At 41.4% G+C, this 21,363-nt stretch overlaps 1 protein-coding gene across 28 annotated transcripts in view; it reads right to left on the reverse strand.

The window, feature by feature from the left end:
* Positions 1-21,363, reverse strand: part of LOC138916605 (olfactory receptor 5W2-like) — a 184,394-nt gene that overhangs the window by 131,399 nt on the left and 31,632 nt on the right. Inside the window, exon 4 of one of the 28 annotated variants that reach the window (XM_070229544.1) lies at positions 17,849-21,184. The exons of 26 other annotated variants lie outside the window; for them this stretch is intronic. In XM_070229544.1, coding sequence (XP_070085645.1) covers positions 21,126-21,184 — 59 coding nt within the window. In that variant the 3' untranslated portion in view covers positions 17,849-21,125. Of the gene's footprint in view, positions 1-17,848; positions 21,185-21,363 lie in introns of those variants that run through there. One more of the 28 variants, XM_070229550.1, reaches the window with a different exon arrangement.

Here is a 21,363-nt window from a genome sequence, read left to right on the forward strand (position 1 = left end):
CTGCACTTCAGAAAATGTATTTGGGGGCCGGCTCCGTGGCCAAGCGGTTAAGTTCATGTGCTCCGCTGCAGGGGCCCAGGGTTCAGATTCTGGGTGCGGACATGGCACTGCTTGTCAGGCCACACTGAGGCGGTGTCCCACATCCCACAACTAGAAGGACCTGAAACTAAGGTATACAACTACATACTGGGGGGTTTGGGGAGATAAAGCAGGAAAAAAAAAAAAAAAGATTGGCAACAGTTGTTAGCTCAGGTGCCAATCTTTAAAAAAAAAAAAGAAAGAAAATGTATTTGATTTTGTATTGTTGCTTTCCTAACATTTCTGACTCTCATCATCTTATGGTAGATTATACATTTTAATTAATATTAGATATCATAAAATATATATAATTAATATCAAGTACTCAAAATGGTACAGGCCTTATTCTCAGCATTTATTCAGTTAACCATCAACAATCAATGACATAGATACTATATTTTCCCCATTTTACAGATAAGTTAACTGAGGCATAGAAAAATTAAATAACTTAGTCAAAGTGCCACTGACTAGCTGGGTGCAGAGCTGGCATATGAACCAAGAGAATCTGGCTTCTTCCCTCATCCAGTAATCTACCCTTGTAAATGAGATATTCTACATATGAACACACACACACACACTTTTCTGAGGCATTTACTATATCCATTAAGACCAGCTTATGACTAGTGCTATGTGGCAAGCTTATATTAATAATGACTATAATCTATATAATGATTATTACATGCAATGTAATATTCTAAACACTTTACATATAGTTCATTTAATTGTCACATAAAAAAACTAACATTGGAACTTCAGTGCAGTTACTATCATTATCACCTTTCTTTTACAGATGAGAGAACTCTGGCACAGAGAGTTTTAGAGCTAAGATGTGATAAAAAGAGGATATAACTCAAGGTCCTGATTCCACGCTTTGTGATACACTGGCTCTCTATAAGCTAAATTCTTGCTATTAATTCCACATTTTGGATAAGAACTCTGAGGCTTAGAGTAACGTCACAAGTCATTCAGATAGTAGTTGACAGGTATAATTCAAATTCAGGTATATCCTCTGCCAAATCTCGTGAGAACAGACATGAGGTTCATTAGAATATTAATAGTGTGTCCCCTCGAGACACGCTAAGTTGCATAGTATTGGTGAAGGGAGAAAGGAATGACTCATGTATTTACTGAAAAAGCAGGGCACGTGTTCTTGAGAACTTCACATTGATCATCCTTTCTGATAGTCTAAGAATTCCATTTAGAGAAATGTGAGAGGAAAGAGAAAAAGCCATGAGAGTAAAGGCAAGAGAAGGCAGAGAGAATCCTGGATCCCTGCTTTAAAAGGGAAAGAACAAACAGATCCATTCAAAATACTATGGTTTACTAAATTCTTCCCAAATATATAACAAGAACAATCTAAGCATAGAAAAGAAATTAATTCAAACTATCAGTAGCCAGCCATGCTTCAGTTCTCTTTTCTTTAACAAAAAAGCTTATTTAAACAAAGTGTTTCAGATCCCTGTAGAAGCTATAAAAGAAAGAGTTATGCAAGGTAGATGACTTTGTGGGTACAATATTAACTGATGTGTGGTTTCCCAACTCTTGGGACACAAATCAGTGGTTCTTCCTCTCAAACCCACAAAAACTCATTTTTGCGCCATTAAAACCAGTCTAGTAACTACAGAAGCTACTTAGCAAGGAAGAAGTTATTTTCCAATTACCCAGGTGAATAGTTTCACCAATAGAACCAGGAACTTTTATACGAATTCCTATGTCAGCAGGGACCCAAGAACTGAAGGATTCCAAACATGTTCATTTCCAAGGGACACCTGGGGAATAATTTGTAGGGTTATTGCCATTGTGATTTTTTTTCTAAAAACACATTGGTAATTATAATAGAAATACTGCTATTGTTAATTTAAATAGGAAATTTTCACTCTCAGTAGTATTGGGGTTTTTATTAATGACACTTGGATCCTAGAAAGGATCCCCTTTATTGTGGAGGAGTTTTGCAAATAGTTCAAATAATTAAAAATATAATTATTGCCATTTAAATTATTTCCAAAACCACATGGAAGCTCACAAGATTACCTATTATTTTCAGTACTAAAAATTGATTTTTTTTTTTTTAGTGACATTGAAGAGTGAGCCCAGTGGAGGCCTCTGTAGATCTTGGTATCAGAAAGTGCTTTCTGAGAAGATGGAAGAACTTATAGATAAGTATCTTATGGCAGAGATCATCAAAGTGATGGCAAAGCCACCTAGTTAGTAAATACAGGATCTCATCATCAACTTAATTAGTCTTACATACTTTGTGCAATATTTAAAGGCTAGTTGTAGTTAGTGGAACTACACTAATTACATTATAGGCTCTACATTTTTTTGAACAGCATAAAATGGGTTTAGTGAATGTCATATCTGCAGAGTCTTAGAGGTGATCTTGTTAAAATGCATATCCCAAACAAATCCACTTCTAAATCAAAATGAAAACTGGTCAGACTACTTTGGTTTACTCATTTGTAAGGGCAAGAATTTCACAACTTCAATCCACTATGGAAGTTCTACAAGTTGAAAAAATTTCCATTATGGTGAGCTCAAATAAGAATTTAATTTTTCCTCTTCATTTGCAGTGTGATGCTTCTACCTACATGTGCACAATATTGAACTTATTTTATGATTTGGGACAGTTTAGTGACAGGGTTGGTAAAGTGCAAGTAGACTCTTTAAACAAAAATGAAAGTTAGTTATTTTAGCAGAATATGGCCATATTGGGAATTTAACAAAATTTTTATTTACTGTGATAATAAGGATAGTAATGAGATAATTTGAGAAATGTTTTAAAAATTTACTACATAAAACTAATTTTCCAAATATGCTTTCTTTACAAATTTACATTTTACAAAATGCAACTGTTTGGAATTTTGTACATTAAAGGATAAAAATACCCACTTTCTCTATTCCTACTCTTGAGGGAGGAGAGTGATAACCTATCACTAACCGAGTGATCTATTAGAACCTGTGCGCAGAGGTCCAAGCCTTTAGGATTGTTGTAGAAAGAGACCATTCTATTTGCCTTTGTAAAACAATACTTGCAATTGCTGAACAGTTCCTGCGACTCTGCACCACCCCATTGTGATTCTAAATGTCCCTGACATAAGAGATAAAGGGTAAAATGGGATGGAGGGAAACTTTCTTATAACAGTAAGCTAATTGTACTTATTATTTGAGTGCCCTAGAAATCACAGCTGTTAGGCATATAGATAGAGGTAAGATTTACCTTTTTAATATCTGATCAACCTGTATATCACAAGGATGATACGGGATGTTAGTTTTAGATTTGAGTATGCAAGGAAGGCACCACAGATGGTATCACTTTGCTACACCTGATTTTAAATTATCTGATATCAGAAAATTGCACAAGACTTTGTAGGCAACTGATCAGATATCTACCATGTATGAATTACTTACAGAAGAAAGAGATATAGTATATACATAATTCAATAACCTCTATTTTCATTGAAAAATTTAAACATGTATAAGCCTTCCACTTGAGGTAGTAGGTGACAATTCATAGTAGGTTTTTGCTCCCATTGAGAACTTCTAGGGAGAAAGAAAGATAAATTACAAGTATATAGAAGAGAAACTGTCTACTGCCTCAATACTAGACCTGGACACTAAGAATTAAAACCATACTTTAATGTCTACATGAACATCACTTTGCTATTCCTGTTTTCATTAGCATCATTTAATATTTCCAGGAGTTTTTTGCTCAGGCAAATGTTTTGATTGCTCATTATAGAAATGTCCTGAATAGTCTGTGGGTTCTTCAATGGAAAGCAACAACAGACAGTTTATTTCCTAAATTCTTTGAACCTCTTGCCATAAAGGTCTTACCTTGTTTCCACTAACCTGGATTGTTGTCTCTTGATCTCTAGCCAAAGCTAATCAAACGCTTGCTTTGAAAGACCCACCTTAAACCAAACTTCTCATTCTTAATAAATTCTCTCCATATTCCTCTTCCCCCAGAAACAGCCAAAGCTCTGTGAGGTGGTATTCTCCCTTACTAAGGTAAGCAATAAACTCAGCTTTGTCTTTTCATTGGTAATGTTGGTTATATTTGGGGAATCACTTTTTGCATCATATATATAAACTCATCAATATTGACTAGAGTGAGTATAATTCAAGAAAGGTTGTAACTATTTAGAGGTGAGCTAAAGACCTCCAAATGTCCCTGAAGGAATTTGCCAATTAGGAATATGGGCAAGAGACTGAGAATATGGGCTTTTACAGAGTTTCTGGCCATTACAGTGCAGGAATGTCAAAATTGGACATGTGAGGAACCTCAAACAAATGGTAGGTATCCTATTCCAGACATCTTCTAAATTCAAAGCTTTATCATGCAATAAATGGAAAGCACTAAAATTTTTGGAAAAGCAACATGGAATTTCCCCCAATTTTTTAGTGCTTAAGATACAAAGGTCTGCTGTGAATTTAGGTTTTGAAAATAAAACGTATAAAACTGTGGAGAGATCTGTCATATGCCACTGACAATCATAAACCACATTTTTCTGAGAAACTAGGCACATATACCCTCTAAGAATAAAAGAAGAAGACTTCAGCTGGGCTCAGGAAAATTTCCAGAACGTTTGGTGATTGAACAGGATTAGGGTACCAAAATTGGAGACTCATGGGGCCTCAAACACACAGTGAACTCCCTTTTGCGACATTTGAAAATTCTAAAGTTGCTTGGGGTAAGAGATTTAAAATATAAGCCAGAAACCACCAAAACACAAGAGTGGAAACTCTCATATTGTCTTCTTGCTAAAGAGATAAAGGGAGCCCCAGCCCGTAAGTGGAAGCCCTGGATTGCCATGCCCCAGAAATAGCGATGAAATGGAGGTACACTGCATCTTGCCAACACCATAAGGAAGATCCAACCCAGATCAGTTTCTAATTGATTTGAGCTGATCATCCTTAACTTTGTCAGAGGAATGATTGAACTCTCTTTGGTGAGAGAAATCATCTGGAACATCTTTCTTTATAGACACTATGTGGCATGTAATAAATTACTAAACGTGAGAACAAAAACATAAGGCAAGACCTTATGATTAATTAACAACAGAAAAAAATGCTAAAAGCGAATGCACATTGAAGCACAAATTGGAGCTAGCAAGCAAAGACTTCAAAACAACTGTAATAATATCTTTTAAAATATCTAAAACATTTGAAAATGACAAGAATGAAGAAATTCCCCCAAAGAATTAGAATCCATAGAAAACCCATAGGAAATCCAATTCAAATGGAATTGAAAAATACAATATCAAGAATGAGCAAATCATTGAATAGATTTAATGGCATATTGAATATCAGAAAACAGGGAATTGAGTGGAAAGTGACAAGGGTCAGGAGGGTTTATTTTAGGGATCTTTGTGCTTGGAACTTGCAACTAATGTGGTATAGAAAGTCATCAGAAAAATATGTGCTGTTGTCGCCCAAATACCTAGAATGTCCACCTTGAACCAGCCTTAAACTGGACTTTCCCAGCAAGTGCTCCTTCAGACTGCTTAGGAATGAATGAATTCAAAGTGTTTCCTTTTTGCCAGGGAACCTGCAGAAGTCTTACATCTTCCACACACTAGATGGCACCAAAGACAGTTATGTAATCACCTACTTAGTAAGTGAGTCTCTAAATACTAGAGAATTCCTTAATCTTTCAGCCTTCCTAGAAATCTTTGCTGCAGTCAGGATCTCTCATTAGGCTGAACAATATTCAGTTTCTCACTCTGTATATATGTTTCCAAGATTTATTTATGTTCTTTTAAGAAACTCTTCTGTTACTTTAGTAAGTTGATATCACTTTCCTCTCTGCACATGATATCCTGACTCTCAGATTCCAGTAAATCCACATCAAACAAAAAGCCCTGACTCTATACTTCCCCACCCCTGGTTTCAATACTCCAGTAGGTTGGATTAATTTTATGGCATATCAGTTAAAATACAACTGAATTAAAATTGAACTCATGCTCTAGAACAAGTATCAAACTGGCAAAGGCTAATGTTAATTTAACCATAAATTCGTCCTAGAGAAACTGTCAAAGCTGGGGGAAAATGTAATTTACATGAATTAGCAAACATCTTGCAAAAGGGGAGACTCTTCTTTTGGAATATGACAGGCTGAGAAATTCAGAACAACTCTCTTACCAGAAACAAAGTAAATGTTGAATAAAGCTATTTTATTTTATTTTTTCTGTTTGTAATTTTTTTTCCTTATTTTTGAGGAAGATTTGCTCTGGGCTAACATCCTCTTCTGTCTTTTTTTTTCTTTTGCTTGAGAAAGATTAGCATTGAGTTTACATCCATGCCAATCTTCCTCTACTTTTTTGTTTGTGGGACACCTCCACAGTACGGCAGGTGAGTGAAGTAGGTCCATGCCCAGGATCCAACCCCACGAACCTGGGTGGCCAAAGCAGAGCACACAGAACTTTAACCACTTGGCCATGAGGCCAGGCCTGAATAAACCTATTTTAAATCTACACAAAAGCATCAAAGAACTGACAAGAAATTCCATTTTCACCAGACCAAGCACTAGAGAAGGACAAATCTTCATCACTTTACTATGTATAAAAAATAGAAATATTTATCAATGGGAAAATGAATGTAATTAAAGCTGCAATGAAGCCTAGAGCAAGCACAACTGCAGGTTTCATTGACTCAGTCCCTCACCAGAGGAGAGCTCATGATTCTGAGGGCAAATCCTATCAACCTGAGTCTCTGCTGTTCTTTTTTGCAAAATGTCCAGGGTAAAATGAAAGAAAAAATCATGACATATATGTAGAAGCAGGAAAATGTGATCCCTAATAAAGAAAATAAAGCAGTTAGTGACATAAAAACACAGGAAAATTGCACCAACACTCAGATCTAGATTTCTTAGTGAATATAAAGCATAATGAATGCAAAGTGAATCACATCTATGCATACAATAGTTCAATAAAAGAAAATCAACCAAAATCAACAACTATAAAATAGACAAAACAACCCAAACAACCATCAAATGAAACAAACATAAAAATGACAGCTAATTTCTCATCATAAATAATGGATTTCAAAAGACATTGGAATGAGAACTTTAAAAAGTTGAAATTTGAAAACTCAACCTATTAATCTGTAATCAGGAAAAATATTAAAAACTTTCTTACAGGGAGCAAAATGGCAGGGTGAGCTGACCCGGGATTCTCTCCCCTTCAAAATAAAATAAAAGATTGGAAGAACTGAATTTCAGAGAATAAACATAATGCCAGCTCGTTAGAGACCTACAATACCAAGAAGGCTGAGATCATAACCTTGCTTACACCCTCGGAGGCACTGGAACGGTAGGAGAGAACATCGCTCCCTCCCCTAGAATCTGTGATCCCTGCCGCACGGGTCGGGAAGGAGCAGGGGAGGGGCCGTGCGACCGGGGGATCATCCAGGACTCCTGCCGCTCATTCAGTGGAGACCCGCTGACGGGGGAAAGCTTCCGTCCGCGGGGACCCTATAAATCAAGGGCCTTGGGAGACCAGAGAACAGAACTGATCTGAACCCAGACCAGCGCGTGTGAGTAACAGCCCCTCCCCCCAGCAAAGCCAGTGGGCGCAGCCATCTTGCCCCAAGGCGGAGAGCTAACACGCCGCTCTCGACCCCCATCTAGTGGCGACAGGCTGTAACTGCAACTGAATTCTACTACCATGAGAAAAAACCGCTCCTCTACCATCCAGCAATTTATAAAAGCCCCAGACCAGAAGGAAAACAATAAAAACACAGAATTAAGTCCTGAGGACTTGGAATTAGGTAAACTAAGTGATAATGAATTCACAGCAGCTATAATCAAAAAACTCAATGAGGTAGCAAGAAAGATAGAGAAACAAGCCGAGTTCTGGAGTTACTTCACAAAAGAGATTGAAATCATAAAGAAGAATCAAACAGAATTACTTGAGATGAAAAACACAATGGACCAGATAAAACAGAATACGGATTCCCTGAATGCCCGTGTAGACAACCTAGAGGAGCAAATCAGCATAATCGAGGACAGACAGGCTGAATGGCGCCAGACAGAGGAAGAAAGAGAACTAAGAATTTAAAAAAATGAGGAAAATCTCAGAGAGATAATGGATTCAATGAGGAGTAAGAACATAAGGATCATAGGAATTCCCGAGAATATGGAAAAGGAAAATGGAGCAGAAAGTGTGCTTAATGAAATTATTGAAGAGAACTTCCCAAATCTAGGGATCAGCGGAGAAATGTGTGTAGAGGAGGGTTTTAGATCTCCTAGATTTGTCGTAGTAAAAAGACCCACCACAAGGCACATAATAGTAAAGTTGGCACATAGGAAGGATAAGGAAAGAATACTCAGGGAAGTAAGAAAAAAAAGAGAATAACCTATAAAGGAGCCCCTATCAGACTGTCAGCCGATTTCTCTACAGAAACCCTACAAGCTAGGAGAGAATGGAGTGATATATTCAAAGCTTTAAAGGATAAAAACCTTCAGCCAAGAATACTCTATCCAGCAAGAATTTCCTTCAGATATGAGGGAGAAATTAAATCTTTTCCAGACAAACAAAAGTTAAGGGAATTTGTAACTAAAAGCCCTCCATTACAAGAAATCCTCAAGAAGGCTCTCATACTTGAAAAAAGAAAAAAGGGAGAAAGGGGACACAAGCCACAGACTAGGGAGACTGATGGATAGAACCAGAACAGGATAGCAAATATTCAACTATAGCATTAGGGTAAAAATAAGGAAACTACCAAAACAAGGACGATCTTAGCACTCTAACTACAAATTAATAAGATGAGTTGGAATAAAAAATGAAAATAATTATTTAGGAGGGGAAGAGCAAAGGGTGTAAATCAGTATTGGTCGAGTAAGTAAGAGACCACCAGAGAATAGACTATATTATACACGAGATTCTAAATACAAACTTCAAGGTAGACACTAAAATAAAGTACAGAACAGAGTCACAAATCATAGATAAGGGAAAATCTAAGAAACCCAGCATAAGAAATTGCAGTATTAAATGGGTAGTCTAAAGCACACAGGAAAAGAAACACAGGAAAACAAGATAATGAGCGACAGATTGACAGCATTAAGTCCACATGCATCAATAATCACTCTCAATGTGAACGGATTGAACTCTCCAATAAAAAGACACAGAGTGGCAAAATGGATTAAAGAACAAGATCCAACAATTTGTTGCCTCCAGGAAACACAACTCAGCCCCAAGGACAAACACAGACTCAGGGTGAAGGGGTGGAGGACAATACTTCAAGCAAATAGCAACTAAAAAAGGCAGGTGTTGCAACTCTCATATCAGACCAAGTGGATTTCAAAATAAGACAGGTAAAGAGAGACACAGAGGGACAATATATAATGATCAAAGGGACACTTCATCAAGAAGAAATAATGCTTATAAATATCTATGCACCCAACACAGGAGCACCAAGATTCATAAAGCAACTATTAACAGACCTAAAGGAAGATGTTAAAAACAACACAATAATAGTAGGGGACCTCAACACCCCACTCACATCAATGGACAGATCATCCAGACAGAAAATCAACAAGAAAATAGTGGAGCTGAATGAAAAACTAAAACAATTGGACTTAATAGACATACATAGATCACTCCACCCTGAAGGAGCTGAATACACATTCTTCTCAAGTGCACATGGAACATTCTCTAGGATAGACCATATGTTGGGAAACAAGACAAGCCTCTACAAATTTAAAAAAAATTGAAATAATAACAAGCATCTTCTCAGATCATAGTGCTGTAAGGCTAGAAATTAATTACAAGAAAAAAGCTGAGAAAGGCACAAAGATGTGGAGACTAAACAACACACTACTGAACAAGCAATGGATCATTGAAGAAATTAAAGAAGAAATAAAAAAATACCTGGAAACAAATGAAAATGATAGCATGCCATACCAACTCATATGGGATACAGCAAAAGCTGTATTAAGAGGAAAATTCAACGCAATACAGGCACATCTTAACAAACAAGAAAAATCCCAAATAAGCAACCTTAAAGCACACCTAACTGAACTAGAGAAAAAAGAACAAATGAAGCCCAAAGTCAGCAGAAGGAGAGAAATAATAAAAATCAGAGCAGAAATAAATACTATTGAAACGAAAAAGGCAGTAGAAAGGAGCAATGCGACAAAGAGCTGGTTTTTTGAGAAGATAAATAAAATTGACAAACCACTAGCCAGACTTACAAAGAAACAAAGGGAGAAAACTCAAATAAACAAAATCAGAAATGAGCGAGGAGAAATAACAACAGACTCTGCAGAAATACAACAGATTATAAGAGAATACTACAAAAAACTATATGCCAACAGAATGGATAACCTAGAGGAAATGGATAAATTCTTGGACTCCTACAGTCTCCCAAAGCTCACTCAAGAAGAGGCAGACAATTTGAACAGACCAATCACAAGGAAAGAGATGGAAACAGCAATCAAAAACATCCCAAAGAATAAAACCCCAGGACCAGATGGCTTTCCTGGGGAATTCTACCAAACTTTCAGAGAGGATTTAATACCCATCCTTTTCAAGCTATTCCAAAAAATTAGGGAAGATGAAACACTTCCTTACACATTCTATGAGGCCAACATCACGCTGATACCAAAACCTGACAAGGACACCACGAAAAAAGAGAACTACAGGCCAATATCACTGATGAACATAGATGCAAAAATTCTAAACAAAATTTTGGCAACCAGAATTCAGCAATTCATCAAAAGAATCATACATCAGGATCAGGTGGGATTCATACCAGGGACACAGGGATGGTTCAATATCCACAAATCAATCAACGTGATACACCACATCAACAAACTGAGGAATAAAAACCACATGATCATCTCAATAGATGCAGAGAAGGCATTTGACAAGATCCAACAGCCATTTATGATAAAAACTCTGAACAAAATGGGCATAGAAGGAAACTACCTCAACATAATAAAGGCCATATACGACAAACCCATAGCCAACATCATACTCAATGGGAAAAAACTGAACGCCATCCCCCTGAAAACAGGAACGAGACAAGGATGCCCTCTATCACCACTCTTATTTAACATAGTACTGGACGTCCTGGCCAGAGCAATCAGGCAAGAAAAAGGAATAAAAGGAATCCAAATAGGGAGGGAAGAAGTGAAACTCTCGCTGTTTGCAGACGACATGATCTTATATATAGAAAACCCCAAAGAATCCATTGGAAAACTGTTAGAAGTAATCAACAACTACAGCAAAGTTGCAGGGTATAAAATCAATTTGCATAAATGAGTAACATTTCTATACTCCAGTAATGAACCAACAGAAAAAGAACTCAAGAATACAATACCATTCACAATCGCAACAAAAAGAATAAAATACCTTGGGGTAAATTTAACTCAGGAAGTGAAGGACCTGTATAATGAAAATTACAAGGCCTTTCTGAGAGAATTGGATGACGACATAAGGAGATGGAAAGACATTCCATGTACGTGGATTGGAAGAATAAACATAGTTAAAATGTCCATTCTACCTAAAGCAATCTCCAGATTCAACGCCATCCCAATCAGAATCCCAATGACATTCTTTACAGAATTAGAACAAAGAATCCTAAAATTTATATGGGGCAACAAAAGACCTCAAATTTCTAAAGCAGTCCTGAGAAAAAAGAACAAAACGGGAGGCGTCACAATCCCTGACTTCAAAACATACTACAAAGCTACAGTAATCAAAACAGCATGGTACTGGTACAAAAACAGGTGCACAGATCAATGGAACAGAAGTGAAAGCCCAGAAATAAAACCACACATCTATGGACAGCTTATCTTTGACAAAGGAGCTGAGGGCATACAATGGAGAAAAGAAAGTCTTTTTAACAAATGGTGCTGGGAAAACTGGAAAGCCACATGTAAAAGAATGAAAATTGACCATTCTTTTTCACCATTCACCAAAATAAACGCAAAATGGATCAAAGACCTAAAGGTGAGACCTGAAACCATAAGGCTTCTGGAAGAAAACGTAGGCAGTACACTCTTTGACATCAGTGTTAAAAGGATCTTTTCGGACACCATGCCTTCTCAGAGAAGGGAAACAATAGAAAGAATAAACAAATGGGACTTCATCAAATTAAAGAGCTTCTTCAAGGCAAATGAAAACAGGATTGAAACAAAAAAACAACACACTAACTGGGAAAAAATATTTGCAAGTCATATATCTGACAGAGGCTTAATATCCTTAATATATAAAGAACTATCGCAACTCAACCACAAAACATCAAACAACCCAATAAAAAATGGGCTGGAGACATGAACAGACATTTCTCCAAAGAAGATATACTGATGGCCAATAGGCACCTGAAAAGATGCTCATCATCGCTGATCATCAGGGAAATGCAAATCAAAACTACACTAAGATATCACCTTACACCCGTTAGAATGACAAAAATATCTAAAACTAATAGCAACAAATGTTGGACAGCTTGCGGAGAAAAAGGAACCCTCATACACTGCTGGTGGGAAGGCAAACTGGTGCAGCCACTATGGAAAACAGTATGGAGATTCCTCAAAAAACTAAAAATAGAACTACCATACTATCCAGCCATCCCACTACTGGGTATTTATCCAAAGAGCCTGAAGTCAGCAATCCCAAAAGTCCTGTGCACCCCAATGTTTATTGCAGCACTGTTTACAATAGCCAAGACGTGGAAGCAACCTAAGTGCCCATCAACAGACGAATGGATAAAGAAGATGTGGCACATATATACAATGGAATACTACTCAGCTGCAAAACAGAACAAAATCATTCCATTTGCAATAACATGGATGGACCTTGAGAGAATTATGTTAAGTGAAATAAGCCAGCAAGAGAAAGGTAATCTGTGTATGACTCCACTCATATGAGGAATTTAAAACTATGGACCAAGAACAGTTTAGTGGATACCAGGGGAAAGGAGGGGTGGGGGGTGGGCACAAAGGGTGAAGTGGTGCTCCTACAACATGACTGACAAACATTAACGTACAATTGAAATTTCACAAGATTGTAACCTATCAATAACTCAATAAAAAAAAATTGGAAAAAAAAAAAGTGCCATGGATGGTGCACAGATTGAGGGAATCAGGTTAGACTAGAAATAGGTTACTGGAGGAAGGTTTATGTACAAAAGGATTATTTACAAACGTGTAGGTATAGGAGAACTTCAAGGCATGATGCATGGTGACGGAGAGAGAATAATGGTCCCAATGATGTCCACCTTCCAATCCCCAGAACCTATGAGCGTGTTACCTTACCACGGCAAAGGGGACTTTGCAGGGGTGATTAAGGCAAGGGTCTTGGGATGTGGAGAGTTCCCTGGGTGATCCATGTGGCACCAATGGCATCACGAGTGGCCTAATAAGTGAAACAGGCTGGTGGTAGGGTCATAGAGGGAGATGTGGTGACGGATAGAAACAGATATCACAGATGAGAGAAGGTGCTGGGTGGCTGGACATGAAGATGCAGGAAGGGGCCACAAGTCAAGGATTGTAGGTGGCATCCAGATGCTGGGAAGTCAAAAGGAGACTCCAGAAGGCACTAGCCATACAGACATCTTAAATTTAGCTCAGTGAGACTGATTTGGGACGTTTGTCCTCCAGAATTGCAAAATAACAAATTTGTGTTGTTTCAAGCCACCAGGTCTGTGGAAATTTCTTACAGTGGCAATAAAAACCAATAGTTAGTAACAAGGGGTCCTTACAGCCCAGTTGTCACCACCTACAGGCCTCAAGGAATCAAGAGAAGAGAGCCCAAGGAAGAGAACCATGCTGAGTCAGCCCTTGAGAGGAGCTGGGCCTCTAGCCACAGACGGAGCCAGCGCAAGGCCATCTTTTCAGGAAGTAGCCAGGAGGTTCAATGCTTGGGCTCACACTCCTGCCTCCCTCCAGTCTGTTCTTGGGCTTCCCCATTGGTGACTCCAAAGGGAGCTGGAAGGATATGAATCTGCTTGTGGCCAACACCCTACAGGTCGGCAGCAGACAGCAGGTGGAGAAGGACAGAGAGTGGATGTGAAAGGACATACTGATGACATCTTAGAACAGGAGGTCATGAGCTGTTGGAAGCGAGGGACCCAAGTGCTGGATCAGAGGAAGGCACAGGCCCTTTCAACATAGGCCTAGAGTTGATGGCTTACGACAATGTAGTTCATCTTTGCCATGCATCAGAACCCTGAGAGAGACTTGGAAAAAATACAAATTTTGGGGTCCCACCCAAGAGCCACTGAATCAGAGCCTGGCAAGGAGGGGCCCCAAAGGAGAAGGTCACTACCTCCCTATCTTCCTCCGTGTGCAGTCTTTCTAGGAGCCCTGTTTTGGGCATAGAACTTCATGACTGTCCAGGGTTGCATTTGGATTTAGATCGAAATCATGCTGTCTATTTTCTCATGAGCTTGTATTTTTTTTTTAAATTTTGCACTACTGTTTGGAAAAGTTTGAACTCATGCAAGGTATTAGTTTGGCGGCCATCAAATTTCTTGTCAGAACTGGAGCCATTTTATGAGTGAAAAGGGGAGCTATCCATAACATGCCAGGCACCCACCAAGTACCGCCTGAGCTGTCCAGGCTGCACTGGGATGTGTGCTCACCCTTGCCGTCCATGACCCAGAGGCAGGAGACAGGGGGCTGAGGGCAGGGGTCAGCCGCACCTTCATCACACGCACGTCCAAGCCTGGCTTTGTTCTGGCCCTGCCTGGGTCATGGGTTAAAGAGTCTGCTGTGTCTGCCGAGAGGAGGTCAATGGGAGGATGCATGGTGACCTGGGCCCCATAGGCAGGACAGTCAGCAGAGCGACAGTGACCCAGGCAGGAGACAGAGTGGTGGTCTGTACAGGAGGGTGTTGGCAGAGATGGAGAGAACAGAGGGAGTTTGAAGGCATAATCTATGGACTGCCCGATGCATTGCATGGAGAGGGTGAGGACGAGGAACAGGTCAGGAGGGGTTCCCAGGTGCCTGGGCTGTGCGAGCCGGGAAGGTGGAGCTACCGACTGACTAGGGCATTCTGGAGGGAAAGCAGGTCCTCCATGGCTGGCTTCCCCAAGAGTGACCCCAAGTGTTTGGTTCCTCATGCTCCTCTGAAACAGGACATGAACTTGGGACAGGACCCATCCATGGGAGATAGGAGTGTTTCAGAGGGTAATTGGGGGCAGGTCACTTGCATAAGTTCTACCTCTGCTCTCCCAGGCTGTTCGGAGCTTCGCGTCTGTGCCTGGGCTGAAATGTGGCCAGAAATGGTGCTTCCCCCTTTATCTTTCCCACACTTTTCCCCACAGTCATCTCAAGATCCTTGCTATTCTATGTCCAGTCCAAGCATGGATATCACTGGGGAGCAGGGCAGTCTCAGACCCACTCAGGACCTGATGAACTGGGATCTGCCCTGTAACCAGATCTCCAAGTGATTCCTGTGCCCCGGAAAGTGTGTAAAGCACTGCGGATAACTCCTTTTCCCTCAGCATTCAGCTCAGGGCCACCTCCTCCAGAGACCCCTCCCTGACCTCCCACCCACCGCCCAGCCTGCTGCAGGGACAGTTAGAGAGCCGGGCACAGCGCCTGCAGTGGGTGCACACGCCACCTCCACGAGCACTTCTAGTCAGTGAGTCTTCCTCTTCCACTGGCTCTGCGCTCTGCTGGGGTCCACTGAGTGTTCATCTTGGCATCTCCACGAGCAGCATCGTATCGGCTCCACTCAGGGAGCGGATGCATCACCCTTGGGAATCCTCACCGTGCCCTCGAGCCCCTTCCAGAGCTGCCCTTGGAGCCCCTGTTGTGGGAGCGCCTGAGGGGTGAGACCCTCTGATCCCCAGGGCCTTCAGGGATGGTCGAAACCTCATGGATGTCCAAATGGGCATGACTACTCCCTACTCTATTCCTTGGAAAAATAGGCTTCTCACTGGGTGTACTTCATCTGTGCCCAGCTGCCTTCTTTTCGGATTCCCCTGCAGAGATTGTACAAAGGTGTCCTTAAAGTAGCGCAGGCAATACACAGGTTATCAGAAGCGTTCTCAGTCTTCCTTCGTTCCTCTTCAACAGTCACACACACTCCTCATCTGAATGACAAACACCCCAGTGCCAGCCCCAGGGCTCCCTGCAGACTGCTGTGAGACCCCTCACCAAAACGCTGCGCCTCTCCCCCGACCCACATTCCACTGTCTCCACAGCCACAGACATCTGTGTAGAAAGCACATCACACTATGTCCCCAGCCACCCTGTCTCCCCTCCAGGTCTACACCCTTCCCTGGTGTCACTCCCCTGCACTACAGAGACATCTCTGCTGTGGGCCCTGCTCCCTGCCCACCTCCCCTCCCCCTCATCTTAGTCCCATTTCCACTGCCCCAGAAGCCACCTCTCAGGCCTCTGTACTTCCTGTTCTGTCTGCCTGGAACATTCTGCCCATGATCTCCCAGACTAACTCCTCTTACCTTTCATCTCAGCATAAATGTCCCCCACTGAGTGTTAGCCTGTCACCGCCCTTACCATCCCCCTATAGGAATCGTCTGTTGAGCACGTATTTCTCTCCTTCATCTCTTTTTCTTTATTATGTGACCTCGTCCCTTGCTAGAATGTAAGCTGCGGGTCCCCAGGCCTCGTTAGACCGTTTTGTCCATCACTGCATCTTAAACACCTGGAACAGCGCAGAAGACATCACAGAAGCTCCACATGTAACAAAACAATGGATGGGAAGGAAGGCAATGAAACCCTGGCACTTGAGATTCAGCAGAGTCAAGTGTGCTGGTCGCTCTCCAGATTCCTTCGGGTCCCCTCTCTGGCCGGCTCTGTGCCCAGGCTGACTCCTCTGCCTGCGCTGCCCGGGCCTCTGGGGGGCTCCCAGGCTCCAGCAGGAGGTGGGACGTCAGGAGGGCAGAGGGCGGGGGCAGTCTCCCCTGTGCCCCTGACAGCCCCTCATGGGCCCAGAGGACACCATTTCCCCTCCTCCCTCCAGCCCAGGGCTGGGAACAGCTTCCCTCTCGCTGGCCCCCGGGAGCCCCGCATCTCTGGCCCTTCCCTCCTCCCTGTCTCAGCTCCGGAAATGGCTGCATCTCAGTCTCTTCATCTGCACCATTGGGGTGAAGTGTTTGTAATGGGAATTTTGTCGGGTACATCAGGCACCTCTCCTTTTCTGTGTACAGGACTTAGGATTCTTTTGTGTACATGGCGGTGGATTGCATGATCTTTTTCTTTTATTTATTTTAAATAATTTTTCAAAATTGAATCTCTTAATTTTACATTTTCCTTAGGTACTGAAATAACAAAGTATTCTACATCTGTACTGTAGTTTGTGCGTGTCTGTGTGTGTGGGTGTGGGTGCATATGTGATTGCCACCAAGGGAAAACTGCATAAAATGCACTGCAAAACATTGAGAAATGTTTTGGCAAGAAACACTATCGTAAACAATACAACAAAGATTTAAAAAATTACAGAACAAAAAACAGAGTGCAAATTATCTAAAATTACCCTCTAAATTAATCTATAAATTTAGGAATAAATCAAAACATTATGAAATGTGAACGGGAGTATGTTGAAGTCTCTTTTTTTTTCCTGCTTTTCCATTGGTTTTTACTAACAATCTAATTCATTCAGGCAAATATTGTCACTTCGCAGATTCCTAATAAGGGCTCAGAGCACACAGAAACAGTCTTTATTGTTTTCTACATCTCTATGTCCTACTCTAATGATGGCTTAATGAATAGTGACCTTTCATTTAAATCTAAACTCAATCCTTATACTGTCTTATTCTAGAGGGTCCAAGGACAGAGAATGCAATTGATAAGCAATGTATGAAATGAAACTTTATTTGAAAAAATATCTTACACATTAGAATGCTTTATCTACTTGAATAAGAATAATTAAGTAAGTAATAGGAGCTAAACTAAAAACAGAAAAAATCAAAATTCCTTTGAAAAGAGAACACCCGTGCAGATGTCCTGCTGTGGCTGGGGTGCTGAAGGCCCAGCTGCTGTGGATGCTGAGTCCAATCTGCAGGTGACCCCAGGCCCCTGAGGCCTCATCGCAGGGCCATCCTCCTTCCTGGGGGGGTCCTACCGGCCCAGGGGATCCCCCACACTTCTGGGCCTCTGGGGACCGTGGGAGGAGCAGCTGGAGGAAAATTGCCTCTTGGCAAAGGCTGGAACGAGGCCTCCAACATGGCCAGCCTTTGCCTGTTGTGCTCGTTTTGTCTTCTTAGCTCCTCGAGCTTTCTCTCCGCCAACACGGCTGCCCTCCAGCTTTCTTTGGCTCTTTGCATCTGGAAGAGGTTCTCCTTGTGATAGTAGGAAGTGCACGTCTTCACTTCTTGGGCCAGGTCTTCAGCCATCTTCTTGTAGAGGTTGCGAAGCTGGTACGTGGAGTTCATCTCCCAGCACACGTTGAGGAGCTTCTTCTTCAACTCGGAGCAGACCCTTTCCTCCTCAAAGAATTTTATGTAAAGTGGCCCAACTTCTTCATCATGTAGCTCATGCAGATTTTGAAGTTTGAGCTTCAGCTGCTGAATCTCACCTTCGAGCTTGGTGTTTTCGTGCTGCAAAGTTGCTTCCTCGGTTTGGAGGGAGAGGATTTCTCCTGGAAGCTCTTCCTCAATTTGCTTTTGTTGCTGCAACCATCTGGCTCTTTCCTGATGTTCCTCTTCATCAGTTGCTTTGGAGACTTTAACAGGCAGGCTCTTCAAAGCCTTTTCCAGAAGGTCGACAGTGTCCTGAAGTGCTGATGTGCTCAGGATTGTATTCATCGCTGCCAAGCACAAGGTTTGTAAGGGGAGAGGACTGGCCTCCACCCGAGGGCACTGAAGGGCTTCCACGGCTCGGTTCTCAGGTCCGGTATTCTCCCCACATTCTCCACTGACTTCACCGAAGGCAGAACACCTTTCACCTGGAGACTTCCCTCTTCTGAAAATATGTCCTGTCTTGACTATCAAAGCCACCACCACAGTACATACCAGGACCTCCCAGTGGAACGCAGGGAGACCTGGACCCTGGCTCAAGCTGTCCGAAATCACCAGCAGAGCACACCACAGGTGCCCCAGGATCAGCTGGAAAGCGGACGCGATGGCAGGCAGCAGGCCCTCCATGGCTGGGGAGAGCTCCGCAGCTGTGCCTCTGAGTGCCAGTGCCCTGTGGGCCACAACTGACCACTCGGAACCCTGAGGAGTGTTCCATCTCCAAAGTAAACAGGTGGCTGGAACCAGGGTGTGTCAGTTGGTTGGGGGAGGGGAGGCCAGCTAGGGTCTAGGAAACAGACCCCTAAGTGAGCTCTGAAAGTAGAAGGGGTCTCACTTCTCCAGGCACTGGGGGAGATCCACAGGGCTGATGGCAGCCTGGCTCTGCCAGTCGAGGCCCACCAGGCCCTACAGCACACCTAGGGGACAAAGCAGGGCCAGGCCATGTCCCTTTCTGTGCACAAGAGCAAGTGGTGGGGGCCATCCCTGGGTGAGGCCCACTCTCCTCCTGTTTTCAAGTTTCCTTCTGTGCAGGGACACCTGGGACTGCCCACACAGCTCCCCAATCTTCCTAGTCTGAGGCTCCCTCTGTCCTTCTGGTTGGTCACTGGGGACAAGCAAGGGCAAAGACTGAAGGGTGTCCCTAAAGGTATGAACTAAGAGACCAGGATTCCAATCCAAACAACTCAAGAGTCATCAATATGAACTGGCAATCTTAACATTTTATGGATTTTGGTTGAGACAATATGTCCTCATTCAATCCAAGTGTTCCTGGGTGGAAGTGACTCTCCTGGGGTGACACAGTGACCAGGGCTCCTTTCCTCATGTGGCCCTGCCATCTTCAGTATAAGCTTCCCAAGGTGGCCCTGAGGACGGTCCAGTCCACCAAATTGTCTTCAGAGGTGGGCCTCTGGGGATGGCGTTTTTACACATATTATCAAAAATAACTCAACAAACACTTTTTGAGAAACTATGACATTCTAATATGATCATGGGAACATCAATAGTCTCTTGCCCTGTTAGGCTTCATGTTTGGTAAGCAAGAAAGGCACAAGCAAATAATTTTAAAATAACACAGTACTCATTAAGACACAGGTATGCTCTGGGTGCTGGAAAAGCACTTGGTCCAAACTAGAGGCCAGGGGAAACATTCTAGAGCCATTAGCTCCTGAGCTAAATCCTACAACGCCAGAAGAAATTAGGCTGGGGGTAAAGGCTAGAAGGGATTCCTTCGAAGGAAAAGCAAGCATAAAGACAAAAGAAATTAAATAGCACTGGGTGGATGAGAACTTCAAGCCATTCTGCGTCATCACAGTGTAAAGAGAAAAGAACAAAACAGTAGAAAACGAAGTCAGAGATGCAGACAGGAGTCAAGCCACAGTGTGTCTTCAACTTGGACACAGCAACTGGGTCTGTCTTACACACATAAAACTTCTCCCGATTATCACCTATTATCTGTGTGAAGTAGGAGTATTCCAGGCTTAGCCGACATAAGATCATTTGTAGAGCAAAAATACTAAGATTATCCTGAAAACTTGAAATCAACCAACATTAAACAGTATTTAATGCCAATTAATAGCTATAAACATCTATGTGAATGGGTTCTTCCTGGTTATTTCCTAACTTTGAGAAAGTCTATAAACAAAATCAGAAATTCTCTTCCAATACAAGTTAGTAATCAAACTTCTCTGATTGAGAATGCATAAAAATAAATACCTACATTTTATATAATACAGTTACACCACAATGAGATATGGAGGTAACTGAATGTATTTTGAAAAACTCAGTGCTATATAAGCACAAAGTATTCATGTTATGAATAAAAATTAGTCCATAAAATTTTCCATATGTACCTGTGTGTGCGCATGTATGTGTGCTTATTTTGTTACATGGTAATAAACCTTTCTCCAAAATCTTTATTTTGGGGAGGGGCAGGGATTGAAAGAAGGGAAATTCTACTAAATGGTAAAGCTATCAGTAATTAAAAATACTACTTTATCTTCAAAAATAATACTAAGCCTCTACCAACACTTAAAATCCATAAAACAAATGATTTTGCCCATTTAAAATTCTAGAAATTTTTGTTTCTTTAATGAGAAACACTGTAGCTGTTCCATATTTCAAAACAATGAATACTCCATGAGGTGCTCTATGAAAGGATATACCAATGAAATACAATCTGGAAAAAAATATAATGCAGCTAATTAAAACATGCTCCTTTCAAATACACTAAGAAGAACCAAGGTTAAAGTAGTCTTTTTTTTTTGTCCTTTACCTCTGCTTCAACAAAATTAATATATCCCCAAGGAAAATTTTTCATTACATTCCTGTCAAATTATTAAGAAAGAAGTAAACTTA

This window comes from Equus caballus, chromosome 12, assembly GCF_041296265.1.
Source record: "Equus caballus isolate H_3958 breed thoroughbred chromosome 12, TB-T2T, whole genome shotgun sequence".
Taxonomy (NCBI): domain Eukaryota; kingdom Metazoa; phylum Chordata; class Mammalia; order Perissodactyla; family Equidae; genus Equus; species Equus caballus.